The sequence below is a fragment of the Rutilus rutilus genome (assembly GCF_951802725.1).
Source record: "Rutilus rutilus genome assembly, chromosome: 24".
NCBI lineage: Eukaryota > Metazoa > Chordata > Actinopteri > Cypriniformes > Leuciscidae > Rutilus > Rutilus rutilus.
In genome coordinates this window covers 502,501-527,500 of record NC_140228.1, presented here as the reverse complement: position 1 = coordinate 527,500, position 25,000 = coordinate 502,501, and the positions used below count along the sequence as shown (strand labels likewise).

At 39.3% G+C, this 25,000-nt stretch overlaps 1 protein-coding gene across 11 annotated transcripts in view; it reads left to right on the top strand.

Moving 5' to 3' along the window:
- ptprma (protein tyrosine phosphatase receptor type Ma) overlaps positions 1-25,000 on the top strand; it is a 230,629-nt gene that overhangs the window by 30,238 nt on the left and 175,391 nt on the right. For all 11 annotated transcript variants that reach the window (XM_084398290.1, XM_084398287.1, XM_084398288.1 and 8 more), the window contains exon 2: positions 18,043-18,165. In XM_084398290.1, the coding sequence (XP_084254416.1) occupies positions 18,043-18,165 (123 nt within the window). The remainder of the gene's footprint in view (positions 1-18,042; positions 18,166-25,000) is intronic.

The window sequence follows — 25,000 nt, the reverse complement described above, 5'->3', positions numbered from 1 at the left end:
ACATCATTTGTATATATTTTATAATTAATAATTTAATAAGGTTATTTTAATAGTACATCCAGTTACACTAAATGAAAGTGAGAAATGTTTCCGTGGCAGCTAACTTAAGTAAAATAAGCCTACGTTTTTTTTATTCCTTTTTTTAATGTCTATATAGTTTTTATTAATTTTCATTTCCGTTTTAGTTATTTTAGTACATCAAGTTACACTAAATGAAAATGAGAAATTGGAGATTGCTAAGGTTTCCTGGGTGATTGCTAGGAGGTTGTTAGGGTGTTCTGGGTCGTTGATTGGAGGTTGCTAGGGTCTGATGGTGTTCTGGGTGGTTGATAGGAGGTTGTTAGGGTGTTCTGGGTCGTTGATTGGAGGTTGCTAGGGTCTGATGGTGTTCTGGGAGGTTGATAGGAGGTTGTTAGGGTGTACTGGGTCGTTGATTGGAGGTTGCTAGGGTCAGAAGGTGTTCTGGGTGGTTGATAGGAGGTTGTTAGGGTGTACTGGGTCGTTGATTGGAGGTTGCTAGGGTCAGAAGGTGTTCTGGGTGGTTGATAGGAGGTTGTTAGGGTGTACTGGGTCGTTGATTGGAGGTTGCTAGGGTCAGAAGGTGTCCTGGGTGGTTGATAGGAGGTTGTTAGGGTGTACTGGGTTGTTGATTGGAGGTTGCTAGGGTCAGAAGGTGTTCTGGGTGGTTGATAGGAGGTTGTTAGGGTGTACTGGGTCGTTGATTGGAGGTTGCTAGGGTCAGAAGGTGTTCTGGGTGGTTGATAGGAGGTTGTTAGGGTGTACTGGGTCGTTGATTGGAGGTTGCTAGGGTCAGAAGGTGTCCTGGGTGGTTGATAGGAGGTTGTTAGGGTGTACTGGGTTGTTGATTGGAGGTTGCTAGGGTCTGAAGGTGTTCTGGGTGGTTGATAGGAGGTTGTTAGGGTGTACTAGGTCGTTGATTGGAGGTTGCTAGGGCCTGAAGGAGTTCTGGGAGGTTGATAGGAGGTTGTTAGAGTGTACTAGGTCATTGATTGGAGGTTGCTAGGGCCTGAAGGTGTTCTGGGTGGTTGATAGGAGGTTGTTAGGGTGTACTGGGTTGTTGATTGGAGGTTGCTAGGGTCTGAAGGTGTTCTGGGTGGTTGATAGGAGGTTGTTAGGGTGTACTGGGTTGTTGATTGGAGGTTGCTAGGGTCTGAAGGTGTTCTGGGTGGTTGATAGGAGGTTGTTAGGGTGTACTAGGTCGTTGATTGGAGGTTGCTAGGGCCTGAAGGTGTTCTGGGTGGTTGCTAGGAGGTTGTTAAGGTGTTTTGGGTTTTTTACATCTTATTTCAAGTAACAGAATTAGTTTTTTATGATTTTAGTAACTGTAATACTAATAAGAAACATGTTCTTGCTCAGAAGTCGCTCTTTTTCTGCTCACGGAGTTTCTGTTTGAACTCTATTTAATCTCATTACTGTGTAGGAGAAAGAACTGAGATTTTAAATGATCTTGTCAGTGGTATGAGCCCGTCACGAGCCCTGGCTCCGTCAGTGTGTGTGCAGTGGTCTGCCTCTGAGGCTGGTGTGTGTGTGTGTGTGTGTGTGTGTGTGTGTGTGTGTGTGTGTGTGTGTGTGTGTGTGTGTGAAATCTGGCCGGGAAGCTCCAGCCCGTGGAGAGCAGTGTAGAGTAAGGACAGGATGATGTTTGTGGAGTAAATCAACACTCAGATCCACACACACACACACACACACACACACACACACACACACACACGTCCTATCAGCCCTGGGTGTGGCGCGCTCAACTCTTATCGTCTGGATACTGTCAAACACACTGGCGCTGTGGGAAAGATTACAAGATGAGCTAATGGAAGCTCCTGTGAAACTAGATTCTCGAGCTTCTTGCAGTTTAATAACAGCATGCAGGTTTGTAATATCATGAACAAAACGAGTAAAACAAGGAAAGGTTTGAGAAGTGTTCTGTGAAAGTGGGTGTAGTCAGTGAATCAGTGCCAAGTCTATTCTCTGATAAGAATGAGGGCACTTGTATTTGTTTAGCTGTTTTTACAGATAATATCTGTGCATCATCTGTCACAAATCTTGCACACACAGCCACACAAGAACAAAGTGAAGCTTCAAATCTGCCCGGCAACCCAACAAAGCCTCTATTGTTCGTCCAGCGGACGCAGGTTTGAGGAAGAAATGCATTGCGTTTCCCTGCAATTTTCTTATTACGGTGCAATCATTTCATTGCGGACGGAGCATCGATCAGTTCCGGCGATCTTCTCCATATTCGAGCAGAGGAACAGAGAGCCTTTCATGACACTCCAGATTAGCATTGAATTTGCAATTCAGTCACACGAGGCCGAAGATGGAGAACTCGAGCCAGTGCAGCAGTTTCTGACTGATCTTCCACTCGTGTACTTTTAAACCATTGCTTTCACACAGAAACACTTGCTGAATTAACACACTGGGTTAAAAACAACCCACAGGCTGGGTAAATATAGGACAGAACACATGTTGGGTTGTTTATTTCCTCATAAAGATGAAAAATACTTCTGAGGAAGCAATGCATGTCCAGAGGAGATGGGTGAGAAATACTGGAGATACCGTGTTCAGTTCTTCAAGTGGCAGTTCTTCCAGGTTCTACTAGCTTTTTTTCATGTAGACTTCATACATGAATTAATGTTTGCAGATTCACTTAAATTCTCTAAATATTTTTTTAATTCCTTTATTTTCTACCATATTTTACAGTATAGCATATTTTTAGTTTTGAATACATATTGCATACATTTAAGTTCGTTTAACAAATATTAGAAGTAATAATTAAACATTTAGAAGTAATTTGAGTGTAATGGCCCAGTCTCTGTTGTCCCATTATCTCGTGAGCTTGTGTCGTGTTCAGCGGAGGAACTTATAACTTCAGACTCGTAGCCGAAATATGCTGTGACTCCATAACCTGTCCTTAAACTATCAGTGTACAGTTCTGACAACATATTTTTTACTTTCTAATTATTTATATTCTGTGTCTTTTTTGAATAAAAGCATAAAAGGTTATGCAAGGCATCAGGCGTTTCCATCATGCGAAAAGACAGACGTTACACTCGTGACTCACATCGCGCCCCTGTATGTTGCTTTGCATAGAATTAAACGAAATACTGCACAACAACAAATTTATAGATGAAATAAAATGTACACAAACCTGTATTTTACCGAAGACACGCACCAGTTCGACGGAGATGCACTGCTCTCTCCTGAAGAGGATGCAAAAATCCCGCAAAAAATAACACAACCCCTGGGTTGTTACGTCTAACCCAGGATCTGGGTAACACAAAAACTACCCAAACACTGGGTTGTTACGTCTAACCCAGGATCTGGGTAACACAAAAACTACCCAAACACTGGGTTGTTACGTCTGACCCAGGATCTGGGTAACACAAAAACTACCCAAACACTGGGTTGTTACGTCTGACCCAGGATCTGGGTAACACAAAAACTACCCAAACACTGGGTTGTTACGTCTGACCCAGGATCTGGGTAACACAAAAACTACCCAAACACTGGGTTGTTACGTCTGACCCAGGATCTGGGTTACACAAAAACTACCCAAACACTGGGTTGTTACGTCTGACCCAGGATCTGGGTAACACAAAAACTACTCAAACACTGGGTTGTTACGTCTGACCCAGGATCTGGGTAACACAAAAACCACACAAACACTGGGTTGTTACGTCTGACCCAGGATCTGGGTAACACAAAAACCACACAAACACTGGGTTGTTACGTCTGACCCAGGATCTGGGTAACACAAAAACCACACAAACACTGGGTTGTTACGTCTGACCCAGGATCTGGGTAACACAAAAACCACACAAACACTGGGTTGTTACGTCTGACCCAGGATCTGGGTAACACAAAAACCACACAAACACTGGGTTGTTACGTCTGACCCAGGATCTGGGTAACACAAAAACTACCCAAACACTGGGTTGTTACGTCTGACCCAGGATCTGGGTAACACAAAAACTACCCAAACACTGGGTTGTTACGTCTGACCCAGGATCTGGGTAACACAAAAACTACCCAAACACTGGGTTGTTACGTCTGACCCAGGATCTGGGTAACACAAAAACTACCCAAACACTGGGTTGTTACGTCTGACCCAGGATCTGGGTTACACAAAAACTACCCAAACACTGGGTTGTTACGTCTGACCCAGGATCTGGGTAACACAAAAACTACTCAAACACTGGGTTGTTACGTCTGACCCAGGATCTGGGTAACACAAAAACCACACAAACACTGGGTTGTTACGTCTGACCCAGGATCTGGGTAACACAAAAACCACACAAACACTGGGTTGTTACGTCTGACCCAGGATCTGGGTAACACAAAAACCACACAAACACTGGGTTGTTACGTCTGACCCAGGATCTGGGTAACACAAAAACCACACAAACACTGGGTTGTTACGTCTGACCCAGGATCTGGGTAACACAAAAACCACACAAACACTGGGTTGTTACGTCTGACCCAGGATCTGGGTAACACAAAAACCACACAAACACTGGGTTGTTACGTCTGACCCAGGATCTGGGTAACACAAAAACCACACAAACACTGGGTTGTTACGTCTGACCCAGGATCTGGGTAACACAAAAACCACACAAACACTGGGTTGTTACGTCTGACCCAGGATCTGGGTAACACAAAAACTTAAACATAGCAAAATTGACCCAAAAGGCTCAACCCAGGATTTGGGTAGAGAAAATAACCCAGTATTTTTTAGAGTAAAAGTTCAGAGTTTTGTGTGAGGAATATCATCACCTTGCCAAACTTTTAGCTCATTAGTGATCCGCCACAGAATCTCAAACATTTGACACCAAACCACCAGCTGTCAATCGGGTCGTCTGGGGAAAATGGCCAGTTTTTAAACTTTTGAAGTATTCAGATGTTTCCTGAAGAGAATTTAAAACAGACCCAAATGAGTCCATCGTTATAACATTTCATATTGAGATCTCAGATTGTTGATTTGAGCACTGTTGGAAACACTGTTGAAGTTTTATTCTGAAAATACAAAAGCAGACGAGAGTGAGATCACTGGGACATCTTGGAGAAACTGTGGGATCTGGAGAGCTGATGGTCTCGGGGAGCTTCTGAAGAGCGTGTCCCGCTGAGGCGGATCCTCTCCGGAATGAGTGATATTCTCTAGGCTTTGGCTGGAATTCTCATTATTCTCGTCTTTTAAAACCCTTGAATATTTAGGAAAGGTGTTTGTATAGCAGGGCCGTGTGAGGACAGCCAGGGACAGATGCGCTGTGTAAATATTACTACGGTAAAGTAAACAGAGCTTGAGACCTGCTGTGCTTGTCCACAGGTTTGCTCGGATAAACAGCGAGTTTAATGCATAAGCAACTTCAGTCTGTTTACAGCCACTGTAAGTTATCCTTAGTGTGGAGCTGTCACAGTCAAACCAACATTTTACTCGGATTCCTTCAACATTCCTCACATTATCACAGTTTATCCGCTATAGTTTAGAAAATTAATAAAATATGACGAACTCAGCTGATATTTGACTGGTTTTGTCCGTCCTTCTGTTAGACTGTCTCACACATGAATTATGTTGAATATCTGTCAGCTGTTAAATTTAACTACACAATTAGATAATACCAGTTTAGCTCAACCAATCACCAAGCAATGCTTCATTGTGTTCAGTCTGTGTGTAAAAAGAGCATTAGCAATTAAAGACAAAACACTTCAGCAGAACATGATCAGCTCAAAGTGTCCCAATCATTATTGGTCCCAAATGTCACTGGTAGTCTCTGTATGAAGAATTATTGGGTATAATATGTCACAGTTTACTTTATTCTGCTCTCCTCACTTACAGAAGTGAGCTACAGTATAGAGTCCTGATCACTCTAGTGAAAAAATCACAAATTATATCTGGTGTCTGAATAGGTTTTTGTTTGACTGTATATCTAAATGAAGTTTTGAATAATTGCTTTCGACATTGAGCACATGAAGATCTTGACTGAGTCTCATTGGATGAAACAGGGTGACTCTAAACTTTACCAATTCATAATTCAGCCATAATAATTATATTTCAGAGAAAACAGCTTCTTTTCCATAAATCCCCATGATAATCCCCCAAATCGCCAAAATGTTGCCGGAAGCTTAAACTCCTGATTGAAGACCGAGACGAGGAACAGAATTCTATTAAATATGCCTGGTAAAAACAGATGGCTACTCAAACGACATAATTTCCTCTCCTCAGAGGATAAACGGGTCACGGGACGTCCTGAGGTCAGACGCTGATGCAGGTTTATAGACGCTGGAGAACAACAGTGTTCTGTGTAACGCATTACAAGTACCTTGAGTTATGTAATCAGATTACTTTTTCAAGTAACTAGTAAAGTAACGCATTTTTTAAAAAATATTTCATAAAATTTACAACAAAATGAGTTTCTTTTTCAAATAAGTAACATAAGTAACTTTGTTTTACCATTTATTGACTGACAGCTCTCCTGTCCTCATGTTGAGACAAATCATGAGTAAACTGATGGTTATTGTAGTTCTAGACTAAATGTGAGCATTTACTGGCATACTCGCTGGCACAAAATTTGTTTTTATATTCCTCAAAATGATTAAAATCTGTGATATGCGAAATCAGAATTCGCCTCCAATATTTAAATAGGTTAAACAAAACAAATATTTGCATTTTAGTCTAACTTTATTGACCAATGCACTTGCTGATGATTCAGTTAAACTGAAAGGATTGTCTGAGCGGCGCCCTCTACTGTACACGCATGAATTTGCATTTCCTTCAGCCTTATTATTAAAATTTTGGCCAAAATATAGAACTTAAAATATAGAACATTTGCCTAAAAATAGAACTTTAAAAAAACAACAACAACAAACAAAAAAAAGCCCAGCCCAGGGGAAACAAAGTAACACAAAAGCACGTAACACATTTCTTTTCTTTAAAAGTACCTAACGCAATCAGTCACTTTTTAAGCGAGTAACGCAATATTGTAACGCATAACTTTTCTTTAAAAGTAACCAAGTAAAGCAATTAGTCACTTTTTAAGCGAGTAACGCAATATTGTAACGCATTACTTTTCTTTAAAAGTAACCAAGTAAAGCAATTAGTTACTTTTTAAGGGAGTAACGCAATATTGTAACGCATAACTTTTCTTTAAAGGGATACTCCACTTTTTTCGGAAATATGCTCATTTTACATCTCCCCCAGAGTTAAACAGTTGAGTTTTACCGTTTTAGAATCCATTCAGCCGAACTCCGGGTCTGACGGTACCACTTTTAGCATAGCTTAGCACAGATCATTGATTCTGATTAGTCCAGTAGCATTTCTTTCAAAATGACCAAAGAGTTTCAATATTTTTCCTATTTAAAACTTGACTCTTCTGTAGTTAAACCGTGTACTAAGATCGACGGAAAATGAAAAGTTGCGATTTTCTAAGCCTATATGACTAGGAACTACTCTCATTCCGGCGTAATAATCAAGGAACTGTGCGGCTGTACCATGAGTGCAGCAGGCGTAGTGATATGACGCAGCGCCTGAAAATAGGTCTAATAGGTTAGACAAACTTAGTCCCGGTCACGTTGGAAGAAGTTACCGAGCTGGGGACTATTTTCAGGCGCTGCGTCATATCACTACGCCTGCTGCACCCATGGTACAGACACACAGTTCCTTGATTATTACGCTGGAATGAGAGTAGTTCCTAGCCATATCAGCCTAGAAAATCGCAACTTTTCATTTTCCGTCGATCTTAGTACACGGTTTAACTACAGAAGAGTCAAGTTTTAAATAGGAAAAATATTGAAACTTTTTGGTCATTTTGAAAGAAATGCTACTGGACTAATCAGAATCAATGATCTGTGCTAAGCTATGCTAAAAGTGGTACCGTCAGAACCGGAGTTCGGCTGAATGGATTCTAAAACGGTAAAACTCAACTGTTTAACTCTGGGGGAGATGTAAAATGAGCTTATTTCCGAAAAAAGTGGAGTATCCCTTTAAAAGTAACCAAGTAAAGCAATTAGTTACTTTTTAAGGGAGTAACGCAATATTGTAACGCATTACTTTTTTTGTAACGAAGTAACTTTCCCCAACACTGGACAACAAAACCAGGACGTGAAATAAACATGGGTTTCTGGGCGAGAGTTTACATTAATTCTACGGTGACACTCGTCAGTCTGAAGGATTTCTGTCGGAGTGTGTAACTCTATTTTCTGTCTCCATATTTAGAGAACATGTTTGAAAGGCCCGTAAGACCAAAACTATGCAGAACCGTGTTGAACTATAATGGACTCGTTCCAAAGACAGCAGAGCTTCAGACCTCCGTGATGATATTCAGATCCACTCTGCATTGTAATATTATATCAGGGGATTTTTGGAATAGTTCTGCTTTACTCAAGAAAAAATCTTTCTATTTTAACAGGACTTTTTTTCAGACCGTTTATTTGCCAACTGTCTGTAACTTATAAAGTACCAGATAAAAGTTTGGAATAATTATTTATAATTATATTTATAGTGTCTTATGCTTTACAATGCTGTATTTATTGTGATAGCAATATTGTGAAATATTATTACAATTTAAAAGACCAGTTTGCCATTGTAATACATTTTAAAATGTAATTTATTCCTGTGATTCCTGATACATTATGATTCTCAGATGAATAGAAAGTTCAAAAGAACAGCTTTTTTTCAACTTTTTTGAATCTTTAGTAACATTATAAATGTCTTTACTGTCACTTTTGATCAATTAAATGCATCCTTGATGAATAAAAGTATAATATTTTTTTTTTTATAAAAGTCTCACTGACCCAAATTATTGAATGGTATCAACAAAAATATTAACTGTTTTCAACACTGATAATAATCCTAAATGTTTCTTGAGCATCAAATCATCATATTAGAGTGATTTGTGAAGGATCATGTGACACTGAAGACTGGAGTAATGATGCTGAACATTCAGCTTTGATCACAGGAATAAATTACACTTTACTGTATATTCACATAGAAAACAGATGATTTACACTGCAATAATATTTCATATTTTTTATATATATTTTTGATCAAGTAAATGCAGACTTTGTGTGCAGAAGAGACTCTTTTGAAAGTATTTAGAAGAATTCCTAACTTTTGACCAGTAGTCTATATATTCGCAAGATGAAAAAAAGTGCTTATATTTTCCATTTTAAGTTTTCATGTAAAATTCACTGCCTTTAGTTGCGTATATTATAGAGAACACGCAGCTTTTTAAAGCTAATCAAGAATTACAGCAGCAGCCTCAAACAGCCCTAGATGTTTGTCTTGCATAATTAAATGAAATTAAAATGATTAAAAGTAATTAAAATGTTTGTGCTAAATAATTGAGAAAACAATCTCGTTTGAAGCCCCGAAGAACTTTTTTTTAATGTGAAAGTTTGTTGTTGAGCCGTTCCTTCAGAACACTAGAAAGCTCATTAGTGCTGTTGTTTACCTTCTTGATTCCGAGATCAAACGGGAAACGCTCCGGTTTCTGGAGCGCCGGCTATTCCACCGAGTCTTTTCTGGCGAGGTTTGGACAAATTGGACCCGTTTGAGGGAGTGTGTATACATATATACATATACATACATACATACGTATATATATATATAGAGAGAGAGAGAGAGAGAGAGCGACACACGTCATAATCTGAGAACCCCCCCCCCCCCCCCCCCACACACACACACACACACCGGGGGGGAACAACACAACCGTCTCCATTGACTCTGTATTGTGTGAAGCTGCCTCCTTGTCATTTATAAACAAAACTATGTCTAAAAGCTGCTATGTGACCAGGTGTACAGAAATCAAGATAAACACCCAGAAATACGTTTTTATAAGATGTCAACCCCAAAAACCGAGCGTTTAAGGACACAAAAGTGGATTCAGGCTGGAGCGAATGGGCAAACTTTGGGATCCTGACACTCAGTATGCACTAAAAATACACTGTGTGCAGTAAACATTTAGTCACTGGTAAGTCAAATATCCAAATGTCAGTTTTATATATTATATTTCTGTAAGCTAAGCTATTTTTACGTTAGTTCTCAGAGTAATGTCACTCGGTCTCAGTTGCCCTGTATCCACTTTTGTGTCCTTAAACACTAGTTTTTTGGGGTTGACAGCTTCTAAAAACTTATTTCTGGGATTTTTAGCTTGTTTGCTGTACACCTTGTCACATAGCAGCTTTTAGACAATGTTTTTTGACGAGGAGGCAACTTCACACAATACAGAGTCAATGGAGATGGTTGTATTACCCCCCCCCCCCCCCCCCCCCGTGGGTGTGGCCTAAACGCGCTCAGTCTCTAAGAAAGGCTTTGCTCCCCCCGGCCCTCGCAGTGGTTCGATCCGACTCGCATGACTCCAGTGGGCGGGGCTTTGATGGAAGGTCTCACTGCCTCAGGTAGGAGGGGGAGATTTGTGTGTTTCTTCAGAGGAGAGAAGAGGAAGGTCAGGAAAGATTCGGATCGCTCCTCTCGTTCACTCGGACCCCTCGACTGCCTGAGGCTAATCCAATGAGAACAGGCCAGGAATAAATCATCTCCTGATATCGAGTGAATCAGTCCAGACTAAAATAAACATCCATCATGCCTCTCGCTGGCAGAAGAAAGCGTTGGTGGTTCGTGTCGATTTGTTTGGGCCTGTTTGTTGCAGCGCACGATTGAAAAAAGGCCCGCGACCTGAAGAGGAACTCGCACTTTACTCAAACTTTTGACTGAGAATACACAAGTAGCATTATTTATTTGTTGTTAACAATGAAAACATATTCTTAAATGTTGAATCTAAAAATAAACGTTAAAAAAACGTAATTTTATATTATTAGAAAAATAAAGTATTTCAAATAGTAACATTTTAATATTATTTAAAATAAAATAAAAGATTAGTTATTATATAATAATCTTAAAATTATTAAATATTTAAAAATCAATCAACCTTCCTCAGGCTTACAAAATCATTTTTGTGACGATGCAAAATATCCAACGTTTTTTGGAATTGTTTTGGGTAAAACATTTAAATATCAAAGTCGCCCTGTGGAGAAAATCCATCTTTTAATGTAGTTTATGTGTCTATGTGGTGTTATTAATCTGTTTTAAGACAAAGCATGTGTAAGTTCATAAGTCGACACCATTGCTGAGTATTTCCTCCTTAAAACTGCGGTGAACCAAAGACAGTCTCAAACACACGCTTTGAAATCGCTGGTGTTTCTGACGTCACAAACTACCTTGTAACCAATCAGATCAACGTGTGATCGTCAACCAGTGGATCTCTGAGCTGAGTGAGTGAGTGGAGGCGGGGCTCATTTGCATATTCATAGAACCGCACATACTAAATGAGGCGAGGGTGTCGAGTTACATTCAAGATATTTTAAGGAAAAAACGTTTAAATATGTAATTTTGGTTTTAAGAGATACAATTATTTACTAAAAGGGGACTTTAATATGTTATTAAAATATTTGTCATAAATTCAAACATTAATATATATATATATATATATATATATATATATATATATATATATATATATATATATATATATATATATTTTTTTTTAAAGCATTATTTCTGCTTAGAATTAATTATTCGTATGGTGTCAGAAATACTAAGCAAATTATTACTGCACGTGTAATTGAAATCAGAACCAGATCGGCTAAATTCTGATTCCTGATGCAGTTTTTCACTTTTGAATGAAAGCTTTCAGAGAGAGTTGAGTTTGAAACTGGTTCTACTGGAGATCAGACTGATGCTTATTCATCTCTCACATGCACAATATTCATAACTCATCTGTATATTATCCTCCTGCGTTGACGTCTCAGGGTTTCTGGTCTCCGTTATCAGTTGTTGAAGCTGAAGTGCTTCAGTGTTTCTGACGTCTCTCTCTCTGTCACTGCCTCGTGTGTGTGTGTGTGTGTATATATACATATATAGCAGAGGTGTCGAGACACAAACATCCACCGACCGAACTCAAGCCAACGCTCAGATCTATTCTCACACATGAGGGTGGAGTGTAGGCTTTAAACTTCACAGCACCATTCCAGTCATAAACTGAGAGACTGAATCGAGTCTGATGAGTGTGTGTGATGTGTGTTTGAGGCTGATGAGTGTGTGTGATGTTTGTTTGAGGCTGATGAGTGTGTGTGATGTGTGTTTGAGGCTGATGAGTGTGTGTGATGTTTGTTTGAGGCTGATGAGTGTGTGTGATGTTTGTTTGAGGCTGATGAGTGTGTGTGATGTTTGTGAGTAGAGTAGAGTAGAGTAGAGTAGAGTAGAGTAGAGTAGAGTAGAGTAGAGTAGAGTAGAGTAGAGTAGAGTAGAGTAGAGTAGAGATTATAGAGTAGAGATTATAGAGATTATAGAGTAGAGATTATAGAGATTATAGAGTAGAGATTATAGAGATTATAGAGTAGAGATTATAGAGATTATAGAGTAGAGTAGAGATTATAGAGATTATAGAGTAGAGTAGAGATTATAGAGTAGAGTAGAGATTATAGAGTAGAGTAGAGTAGAGATTATAGAGTAGAGTAGAGTAGAGATTATAGAGTAGAGTAGAGATTATAGAGTAGAGTAGAGTAGAGATTATAGAGTAGAGATTATAGAGTAGAGTAGAGTAGAGATTATAGAGTAGAGTAGAGTAGAGATTATAGAGTAGAGTAGAGATTATAGAGTAGAGTAGAGATTATAGAGTAGAGTAGAGATTATAGAGTAGAGAAGATAATCTGTTAAAGCATGGATTCACACACTTTCTAGAAATCCACATGAAATATCAAGTTAATATTTCAATACTGAAACACTGATACTGATGTCAGTTAACGGTGACTTGACATGCAGGTAAACAAATAAAATATTTCAGATTTTTTTAGCAACAGTTTTATTTTAATTTGTTTTTGATTTTAAAATTATTATTTTAATTTTACATTTTTATGATTTAATTGATTTTCAGTAAGCATTTTAATTTGGTTGTTTTTATTTTTTTTAATTATTTATTCATTTGAATTAAAAAAAAGGATTTAATCAATTTTTAGTAAATGTTTAAAAAAAAAATTGTTTTAATTATTTAAATTTGACCATTTTGTGATTTAATTAATCATAAGATGTTCATCAATTTACGAACCATCCAATGACAGATTAATCTGTAAAGTTTGTAGATAGATATTTAGATAGATTTGTATGATACATATTTTTTGACAAAAACATTCATTTCACCATTTATTTATCTGTGCCGATCAGACTCAATGCTTCTCTCTCAGCGGGCTTAGTGCTCGATGTGTGTTGAGCCTGTGATCGACCACACACACACACACACACATCTGCTGTAGATCAGGTGCTGACTCTTATCTCTCACACATATATACACACATACACACACACACACACACACACACACACACACACACACACACACACACACACACACACACACAGATCTGCTGTAGATCAGGTGCTGACTCTTTTCTCACACACACACACACACACACACACACACACACACACACACACACACACACACACACTCACACAGATCTGCTGTAGATCAGGTGCTGACTCTTTTCTCACACACACACACACACACACACACACACACACACTCACACAGATCTGCTGTAGATCGGCCGCTGACTCTTTTCTCACACATTTCTGTGTATAGTTCTAACTCTTGATCCTCGGCTGCTTTGATCCTGGTCTGTCAGTTTAGAGTCATTAGAGTCGAGCAGAACAGGCTTTATTTCAGAGGCTCATTAAAACACTCGCTCCAGTGTGTGTCCAGCGGAGGATGCAGGACTTCGGTCACACACATCTCTGTGTTCAGGGTTTCTGAGTTCTCTTCCCTGTAGAGGCTCAGAGTGTGTGCTGAAGACATCTGTGACATCAACACGTCTAAACCAAGAGCTTTATAAAGCATCGGTGTCTCACAGCGGCTCACCTGAACATCCACAGCAGAGAACACACACACACACACACACACACACACACACACACACACACACACACACACACACACACACACACACACACACACACACTCTCTCACACGCACGCACACACACACACACAAACTCACTCTCACGCACACAAGCACACAAACACACGCACACACACACGGACGTTTTACAAGCGCTGATAGAATTATAAGTTTATTTTGATAGTTTTTATTTTTTTAATTTTAATATTTTTTCTGACTTTATTAATTTTTACAAAGTGTTGAAAATGATTTTATTGCTTAATTAAAAAAATAATTTAATTATACATTTTTTAGTATTTATTTATTTATTTAATTTATTATTATTATTTTTTATTTTTTTACATTTCTATGATTTAATTAATTATTAGCATATACACATCATTTAAATACTATTATAGTTTTTGTTAATATTTCGAATTTCAATATTTTTTTTTTTTATTACTTTTTACTTTTTCATGTCTGTTACTATTTGTTATAATATAATTTTTATATAATTTTTAATGTTTTGGTTCAGTAGGGTTTCTTTATTTTTTCAGTTTTACTTAAATTTTAGTAATTTTGTTGTGTTTTTGTATTTTTTTAATGATTATTTGTCCATATAGTTTTTATTTAGTTTTAGTTTGGGATATTTCAGCATGTTGACTTAAAGGGGGGGTATAATGCGCTTTTCACAAGATATAAAATAAGTGTCTGATGTCCCCAGAGTGTGTGTGTGAAGTTACAGCTCTAAATACACCACAGATATTTTTATATCATGTCAAAGTTGTCTCTTTTTGAGGGTGAGCAAAAACGCACCGTTTTTGTGTCTGGCCCTTTAAATGCAAATGAGCTGCTGCTCCCGGCACAGGGGGCGGAGCTACAAGAGCTCATATCCGTTTACCTCACACACACACACACACATGCACTGGAAATTTTAAAAACGTTTAGCCTTTTATGCTCAAACCGGAGTCAGTGATGGAGAGACTCGAGAAGTGACAACATGTAGAAGCAACAGGACATTTCTGAAGGGTTAGTTGGTGAATTTATGAAGCTGATGTGTAGTTATCTTCTAGTCATTAATTAGCATATTCTGTCTTGATAATCTATAAATCGTGTTCAGGGGGCGGGGTTTATGTAAATTCTAGGGTTGGTGATGTCACTAACGGGAGGAATGTGGTGTAGTCTCTACCAGCCGTTTGTTGTAGTCCTTAAAAAGCCATTTCTGTAAAAGCAAATCTCTCCCTTTGCTCTGAACTTTGAGCGCTGTAACTTTGCAGATGTTGTTTATGATCAAACAGCAACATTACACACTAACTACAGTTAGAGAAGTCAAATCATAATCAACCAGCCCTTTAAGCCTCAGCAACTAGCTGAACAAATAATTAATTTTATTTTTATTTATTTTATTTTAAGTTTCTTTCTTTTTATTTAAATTAATGATTTTTGGGGTTTTTGTTTTAGTTAACAATAAAAACCCTGGCAGAACGATTGACTATTTGCCCTGTTCTCTCTCTCTCTTTCTCTCTCTCTCTCTCTCTCTCTCTCTCTCTCTCTCTCTCTCTCTCTATATATATATATATTTATATAATATGTATGTGTAGTTTTTTATTTATGTGTCTCCAACTATTTTCAAGAAGTTTCGATTTAATGACTCAAAAATGAGTGTTTTTAACCAAAACATTTTTCGACCATTTCAGTTTTTTAATGATCCTCTAATTTAATGATGTGTGTGTGTGTGTGTGTGTGTGTGTGTGTGTTTGCACCTGCAAAACATTTTTGACTTTATGACCCTCAAAAATATCACGATTAATTTGAATTAAGAAAGCTTGTTCTCTCATGAATGAGTGACTTTGAGGAGTTGTTCTTCTCCACGGGTCTTTACTTCAGGAGATCCAACATTAAAAACGCTGTAATCCGCTTGTGAGGAACCGCATGCATTCGGATCAGATTTTTAAAAATGCATCAGATGTCAGGACTTAAAAGACACGAGAGCCCTTCTCAAATATTTACAAGATAAATTTTGTACCAGTTCTTGTTGCTTTGTCTGGCTTGTGCTTTTCCTTTGGAGAGAATAGAGCCGAGCGCATCGATCGCAGGACTGCAGAACTTCTTTCATGTGAACCTGAAAGTCTCTGGGAATCAAGCGTTTGTTCGAGCATCAATTAAAGAAACTGTGTGTGTGTGTGTTTGTGTGTGTTTACAATCAGCGCTTCAGAGCCAAAGCACGCAGAAGTGTGTGTGTGTTTGTGTGTTTGCTTTGGAGAGGTGAACTGAGATTATTTACATGCTTTTAGCCGTTAGCCGCTGGCTTTATCTGAGCGCTAAAGTGTGTGTGTGAGTCGCTCTCTGACACACTGCAGTATTGATATCCCATAATGATAACACACGTCTGGACACTGTCAAGATACGCATTCAGATAATTCAGATGATCTCTGGACTGAAAAACACTCACTGAAACCTAAAATAATGTGCAGGTCATGTTTCACTCTGCAATCAGAGGAAGACGAAAGATTTTACACATTTTAAACGCATTTTACCACCAAAATATCTTTTAAAAATCAGAGCATTTTTTATTTTACTTCAGTTCTATATTTAATTAAATGTAAACATATGTATATGTGTGTGTGAAAATGAAAAATTATATAATTGTATATAATACAAATCATATAATATGATATATATATCCTATTATATGATTTTTATTATATATAATTATATAATTTTTAATTTTCACATATATATATATATTTAAAATGAAAAATTAGGCTATATAATTTGATCTAATACAAACTAAATGAATATCATTATAAATATAAATTATTAATAAATATAAATTAATACATTTGACTAAATTACTCTTTAAACATAATTTTTTAAATAAATTATATGATTTTTTTTCTCAGTTTTTCTCAATGCCGATTCACCATTTTCATTTCTGCCATTTTCCTTCATTACAAGAGAAAACACTGTAATACAATAACTTATTTATATAAATCAAGATTAGTTAAATGACATTCAACAAATACAGCAAAACCATGTTTATTGGCATCGATGGTTCCGTGAAGAACCTTTAACATCCATGAAGTCTTTCCAAGATTCATCAAAGTGGAAAGTGCTCTTTAGATTATTAAAATGTTCTTCACATGTAGAAAAAATGGTTCTTTTAAGAATTTTTCAAGGTTCTTTATGAAACCAAAAAAACAAACATTTGGAAGCTTGATTTTCACGAGTGTAATATAAGAATATGTGTGTTTAATTGTCATGAAAATAACGTCACGATGATGCAAAACATTTTTAAATGGTCTTAAAAACAAACTCATTGATTTTTTTTAAAATATTTTTTAAGAAAATTTTTTGATTTCTTTTTAGAATATGGAGATGTTGACAGGTTTATGATCCTAAAGCTGAGAACACTTGACGTTCTGAGACTCTGACGATTCGTCTGCATCTCTAAACCGGGATCTGTGTGTCTTATTGCTCATTTGTCATTTGTTCCAGCTGTGTATTTGATCATAACACGCACTGCATGGGAATTAACCTCACCGAGAGATGTCGTGATGTCGTGAGCTAACAGAACATCACGTATGAAAGTGTCTTCAGTGTCGAGCGCTCCTCATCCTGACAGCGACACACTCCCAGATCAAGAGAAATCCCTCAGCAAACCTGATGCCAGAAACTGAGGCTTGTTCAGTTGATGGTGTAAATGTGGCGTCTCCGCTTGACGAGGAGAGCAGAAGATGCTGAGAGAATGAAAGAGTAGAGATGACAGATTCAGGAACACACACACTCTTCTGTCTCTCAGTGAGATTCTCCTCGGCTTCAGCAAAGAGTTAAAAAAGGGATTTATTTCCATAAAAACATCAGAACACTGAGAAATGTGTTTCTGCCTTCAAGCATGTTGATATTAGCAGAGCGTCACGCTTTTATTATATCGTATTAGAGCATTAAAGCATCTGTCTGTCTGTCTGTCTAGCTGATAATAATAATATAATAGCTGATATCAAGGTTTGCTGATCGTCTGGTTTATCACATACAGCCGCATCTCTGGTGTATAAGCTTGTGTTGAGGAGTTTGACCTCTGACCTCTGACCTCTGACTCCTCTAGATGACTGTCTCCTGGAGAAGTCCTTCAGCGAGTGCGGATACAGTCAGGGCCGAGACGACGACTTCGACTGGGAGCAGATCAACAGCCGCCAGAAGCCGTCTCCGGACCCCTGGGTGCCCTCAGGTCAGATCATCACACTGTGGAAGAGTTGCGTTCTCTCGCTAGACACGGGCAGAGGTGGAGAAATGAGTGGGCGAACGATAGAGATTCTCTGTGCCAAATACACTCCTTCAGCGTTCGTATAAGTTTCGCAAAGGTTTTTTTTTTTTTTTGAGTATGTTGAGTCATAAAGGGTGGAATTCCTTGAATGGGCACTCGACCCCCTCCCCCCACCCCCCCCGCCCCCCCCCCCCCCCCCCCCCCCCCCCCCCCCCCCCCCCCCCCCCCCCCCCCACAAATTAGAAATGTGTGACATCATTAACTAACGGTTGAACGACCAATTTGCGACAATACGGTTTCTGGAAACAGTCGAGACTATAGTTGAGTTCTTCAGCGATGTGTCGTACTATAGTCGTGATGGATAAGACACATGCCTTTGGTGTGAGAGACCCGGGTTCGACACCAATGTGTCCCTGAGCAAGACACTTAACCCCTAGTTGCTCCAGAGGCGTGCGACCTCTGACATATATAGCAATTGCAAGTCGCTTTGGATAAAAGCGTCAGCTAAATGAATAAATGTAAATGTAAATGTAAATAAGGCAATCATTTAGGACATTTCTCTTATAGAGAAGCTTTTTGACTCTAGAAACCCTATAGAATCACTTCTTTTCTAGGAGTCACAGATGTATATCAGTGCTGGGCAACGATTAATCATCCAAAATAAAAGTTTGTATTTACATAATATGTGTGTGTATAATTATTTTGTATTTATAGTATATTTAGAAATACACACATGCATGTATATATATTTAAGAAATATTTGCGTGTGTATATATATTATAGTGTATATATACATAATTTATATTATAAATATTTTATATATAAATAACAAATTTTTCTTAAATATATACATGCATGTGTATTTATATAAACAAAATAATTATACACAGTACACACACATATATTATGTAAACACAAACCTTTATTTTGTATGCGATTACTCGTTGCCCAGCACTGATATATATCCATCACTCAGTTATAGATGGTATATTCAGATGCATGCTGGATGATTTCTAAATCTATCAGTTTAATAATGGTTGTTAAGACACACACTCACGTGACGCCGGGAAACGAGGCTCTTTGTCACACACTAATACACTTTCCCATTAGACGCAGCGTCCGTGGCGTTCCTCTTAAATCTGAGGCCTAACCGTGCAGATCGTGCAGGAACAGGAGTAATCGTGAGGACGAGGATCATCCCGTAAGGACAGCGAGAAACACACACGACACACACACACACACACACTTTCCCACGAGCAACATTAGCATGCGATGCGATATTGTTTAGTGAGCGGCTCCTGCTGGGTGAAGCGGTTTCTCTCCGCATGAGAGTGATTAGTCAAGCTGACGGTTCTCTCGTGTCTCGACATCAGCGCTGACTCAGAAACATCAAACCTGTGAACGCCAGAGTTTGTGAGCGGGAGAAACAAGTCCTGAAAAGTACAGGTCCCAGTATTGGTCCCCCAGTATTGGTCCCCCAGTATTGGTCCCCCAGTATTGGTCCCCCAGTATTAGTCCCAGTATTGGTCCCCCAGTATTGGTCCCCCAGTATTAGTCCCAGTATTGGTCCCCCAGTATTGGTCCCCCAGTATTAGTCCCAGTATTGGTCCCCCAGTATTGGTCCCCCAGTATTAATCCCAGTATTGGTCCCCCAGTATTGGTCCCCCAGTATTAGTCCCAGTATTGGTCCCCCAGTATTGGTCCCCCAGTATTGGTCCCCCAGTATTAGACCCAGTATTGGTCCCCCAGTATTGGTCCCCCAGTATTGGTCCCCCAGTATTGGTCCCCCAGTATTGGTCCCCCAGTATTAGTCCCCCAGTATTGGTCCCCCAGTATTGGTCCCCCAGTATTAGTCCCAGTATTGGTCCCCCAGTATTGGTCCCCCAGTATTGGTCCCCCAGTATTAGTCCCAGTATTGGTCCCCCAGTATTGGTCCCCCAGTATTAGTCCCAGTATTGGTCCCCCAGTATTGGTCCCCCAGTATTAATCCCAGTATTGGTCCCCCAGTATTGGTCCCCCAGTATTAGTCCCAGTATTGGTCCCCCAGTATTGGTCCCCCAGTATTGGTCCCCCAGTATTAGTCCCAGTATTGGTCCCCCAGTATTGGTCCCCCAGTATTGGTCCCCCAGTATTAGTCCCAGTATTGGTCCCCCAGTATTGGTCCCCCAGTATTGGTCCCCCAGTATTGGTCCCCCAGTATTAGTCCCCCAGTATTGGTCCCCCAGTATTGGTCCCCCAGTATTGGTCCCCCAGTATTGGTCCCAGTATTGGTACCAGTATAGGTCCCCCAGTATTGGTCCCCCAGTATTGGTACCAGTATAGTATTGGTCCCCCAGTATTGGTCCCCCAGTATTAGTCCCAGTATTGGTCCCCCAGTATTGGTCCCAGTATAGTATTGGTCCCCCAGTATTGGTCCCCCAGTATTGGTCCCAGTATAGTATTGGTCCCCCAGTATTGGTCCCAGTATAGTATTGGTCCCAATATTGGTCCCCCAGTATTGGTCCCAGTATAGTATTGGTCCCAGTATTGGTCCCAGTATAGTATTGGTCCCAGTATAGTATTGGTCCCCCAGTATTGGTCCCAGTATAGTATTGGTTGCAGTATTGGTCCCAGTATATTATTGGTCCCAGTATAGTATTGGTCCCAGTATTGGTCCCAGTATAGTATTGGTCCCCCAGTATTGGTCCCAGTATTGGTCCCAGTATAGTATTGGTCCCAGTATAGTATTGGTCCCAGGATTGGTCCCAGTATAGTATTGGTCCCCCAGTATTGGTCCCAGTATTGGTCCCAGTAAATTAATTGAATTCACTTGATTGGAAAAGCTTTGGCAATACATTGAAACAATTGTCATGCCAATAAAGTATGTTTGAATTGAATTGGTCCCAGTATCGCTCATAAGTCCCGCCCTCTCCATGTAATCTAATGGGACGCGATGGAAACGCGTGAGTGAGTGAGAGTGAGTGTGTGTGAGTGTGAGTGAGAGTGAGTGTGTGTGAGTGTGAGTGTGAGTGTGAGTGTGAGTGTGAGTGAGTGAGTGTGAGTGAGTGAGTGTGAGTGAGTGTGAGTGAGTGTGAGTGAGTGTGAGTGAGTGTGAGTGAGTGTGAGTGAGTGTGTGCGTGAGTGAGTGAGTGAGTGAGTGAGTGAGTGAGTGAGTGAGCGCGTGAGCGTGTGAGTGAGTGAGTGAGTGAGTGAGTGAGTGAGTGTGTGAGTGTGTGAGTGTGTGAGTGAGTGTGTGAGTGAGTGTGAGTGAGTGAGTGAGGTGAGTGAGTGAGTGAGTGCGTGAGTGAGTGTGAGTGAGTGAGTGAGTGAGTGAGTGTGAGTGAGTGAGTGAGGTGAGTGTGAGTGAGTGAGTGAGTGAGTGAGTGAGTGAGTGAGTGAGTGAGGTGAGTGCGTGAGTGAGTGTGAGTGAGTGAGTGAGTGAGTGCGTGAGTGAGTGTGAGTGAGTGAGTGAGGTGAGTGTGAGTGAGTGAGTGAGTGAGTGAGTGAGTGAGTGAGTGAGTGAGTGAGTGAGAGTGAGTGAGGTGAGTGTGAGTGCGTGAGTGAGTGTGAGTGAGTGAGTGAGGTGAGTGTGAGTGAGTGAGTGAGTGAGTGAGTGAGTGAGTGAGTGAGTGAGTGAGTGAGTGAGTGAGTGAGTGAGGTGAGTGAGTGAGTGAGTGCGTGAGTGAGTGTGAGTGAGTGAGTGAGTGCGTGAGTGAGTGCGTGAGTGAGTGCGTGAGTGAGTGTGAGTGAGTGAGTGCGTGAGTGAGTGTGAGTGAGTGAGTGAGTGCGTGAGTGAGTGAGGTGAGTGAGTGAGTGAGTGAGTGAGTGAGTGAGTGAGTGAGGTGAGTGCGTGAGTGAGTGTGAGTGAGTGAGTGAGTGAGTGAGTGCGTGAGTGAGTGAGTGAGTGAGTGAGTGAGTGAGTGAGTGAGTGAGTGAGTGAGTGAGGTGAGTGCGTGAGTGAGTGAGTGAGTGAGTGAGTGAGTGAGTGAGTGAGTGAGTGAGTGAGTGAGTGTGAGTGTGTGTGAGATATCGTGTCGTATCACTTCTCATTCACTACTGCACAGAATCAGGTCCCAAATCAGCGCAAATTGTCAGCGTCATTTTCTGGCTTTGGTGGCTTCTCTGTTCTCCAGTGGAAGAGAGTGTGTGTGTGCGTCGTCCATCTTTTCTCCCAGTCTGTGTGTTCGGTGAGCGTGACGGTCCGCACAGGGTTCGGCTGGCAATCAATATGTGAAGCTCATAAAAGCGTGACAGTCGGCCTGCTATAGTTCACCCTCCACACTATATGACAGCTCTTATCTATTTAATTCTATTGCTCTTGCAGGGAGGTCGAGGCTTCTGGGAAATATGGTCTCGAGGCTGAGCGCTCTCAGTCAGGATAGATGGCGGCAGGTGCGAATGCGCCGTGACTTTCTCTCGGTTCTCATTAGCGTCTGGATAATAGCATTACCCTCGCGGACACATCAGAGATCAGGAACACGAGAAACTGTGTCACTCGCTGCCCTGCTTTCAGACGGGAATCTCAGGACTCCAGTCTGGGGGATCTGGGAATGTTGCTCCCCAAAGACCACAGGGAAAATCTATTGTGTGCAGAGAAATTAATTTAATAAATGCTACATTTATTAAAAAATTTAAACTAATTAAATAAATGCATTCCATTATGAGGTTAGTATTTTTGTACAATCTTAATTAATAAAATGTGATATAGCATAAGTAAATTATAAATAAATACATTTTATTTTTTATTTTTCTTTAAATTCTTTATTATTATTATAAATAATAAATAAATAAATAGTGTTTTGTTTTTGTAGTCTGTAATTTTAATATTAATTTAATTAATACAGTTTAATTTGTTATACATTATAAATGTATAAATAAATACTATATATATTTATCTATCAATGATATATATTTTTTCATTTTTTTATTTTCATTTTATAATTATAAAGTATTTTCATTATTATTATTTTTATAAAGTTTGTAATTTTCATTGTTAATCAAATTAAATTGGTTATAAATTACAAATATAAATTATTAATTTAATACATAAATTATTTATGTATCACTTATGTATTTTTTTTATTATGAATCAAATATTTTATGATTGTTTTTTGTACAACTTGTAATTTTTTGTTAGTTTGATTAGTTAATACAATTTTATTTATTATTATTATAAATGAATAAATAAATAAATAAATAAATACATTTATAAACAAATAAATAATATAATTGATTTATTAATACATTTTTATTAATACGTGAATATATAAATATATATACTGCCTGCAGTTTGATTAATAAAAATATTAAAATAAATTTTAATAGTATTTTTTTGCATGACAACATATATATGAGATATGTATATATACAGAATATATTGTCCAGTTTGATGTGAGATGTGAGATGTGTTCTGCATTAGTGTAGAGATGTTTCTGGTGTCATGTGACGTCTGTGTCGTCCAGTACCAGGCATTCCTCCCGGCTCTGCTAACACACACACACACACACACACACACACACACACACACACACACACACACACACACGCTTCGCTCCAGTCGTCTGCTGTAACACACAGAGTTGGTCAAAGATGCTTATAGCTCCATAAATCTTCAGCCGCTCCGTTCATGTGTGTGAGATCACACACTCATTCGCAGACTGTTGACCTCCGGCCTCTGATGCAGTTTGACCTTCAGACCGACCGTCAATCAACTACACAACATCCCGGAGACACACGCTTATTAATAATTCTGAAAATGGCTTAAAGTTGCTGTGAGTGAGTCTCCTTCACATCACTGATTTGTTGTACACTATCGTGTTCTTTGCTGTTGTGAAACAGGATGATCTTTATGGTAATTCTGACCTCTGACCTCTTCAGCTTTGCTGCTGTTCGTGTTGTTTTGATGATTCTTCCATGTAAAGTATCCCAGTATCCCAGTATCCCAGTATCAAGAGTCGGTTCTATCAGGCCTGGAGTTTCAGCTTTTATTTGCAGGAATCTCAGTCTTAAAATGTCCTAATGTGATTCTCCTGGTCATGTGTTTTAGATCCTGGACTTCTCCCAGCTAACCCATTCCCACTAGAGTTCTGACTTCTGATTGGCTCTTCACTAGCACACCCACCGCCTCTTATTCTGTATGATTATTATAAATAACTCGTGCCAGAGAGCGAGAAACCGCTGCCGTTTTTCCACTTTGCTCATATTTCTGCTGTGAAAGTGTGTTTAAAGAAAAGACTTACAGTGTCAGAGCCAAACATGGTATTATGGTTGTGTGGAACAAATATGGAATTATTAAATACAGTCTTTTACTGCAAACCTCACAATTAACTGTTCCAAAATTTTGCTTCTTACAGTTTTGTGTGAAAATGAAAATTTTTAGCATCAATGAATGCATCAAAATACTGCATGAATATGAACTATAGAATTATTTGACATTAAAGGGGAAATATCATGAAAATATAAGACCTTTCCCGTGTTTCAGTGCTATAATCTGTGCTTCTAACAACCCAGAAAACGTGAACAGTGAAACCCAGTAACTGTGTTTTATAAGCCTTTCTCTGCAAGCATGTCAAAAATATTCCCATCAGATGAAGAGGATCTTATTATAATATTACCGGCCCTTAATCTGCACGTTTACACACACCAGCCGACATTTGGTTCCACAAGCCCCAACAGAGACCAGTTCTAACGCAATGATGAAGATCCAGCAAAGCCTGAAACTGTTCTGTGGTTGAGCACAGACGAGCACTGAACACTATTGACCAGAACATGTCACCGCTGTCTTATAAACACCTCAGGAACTGTGGACACTTGTGGAGAA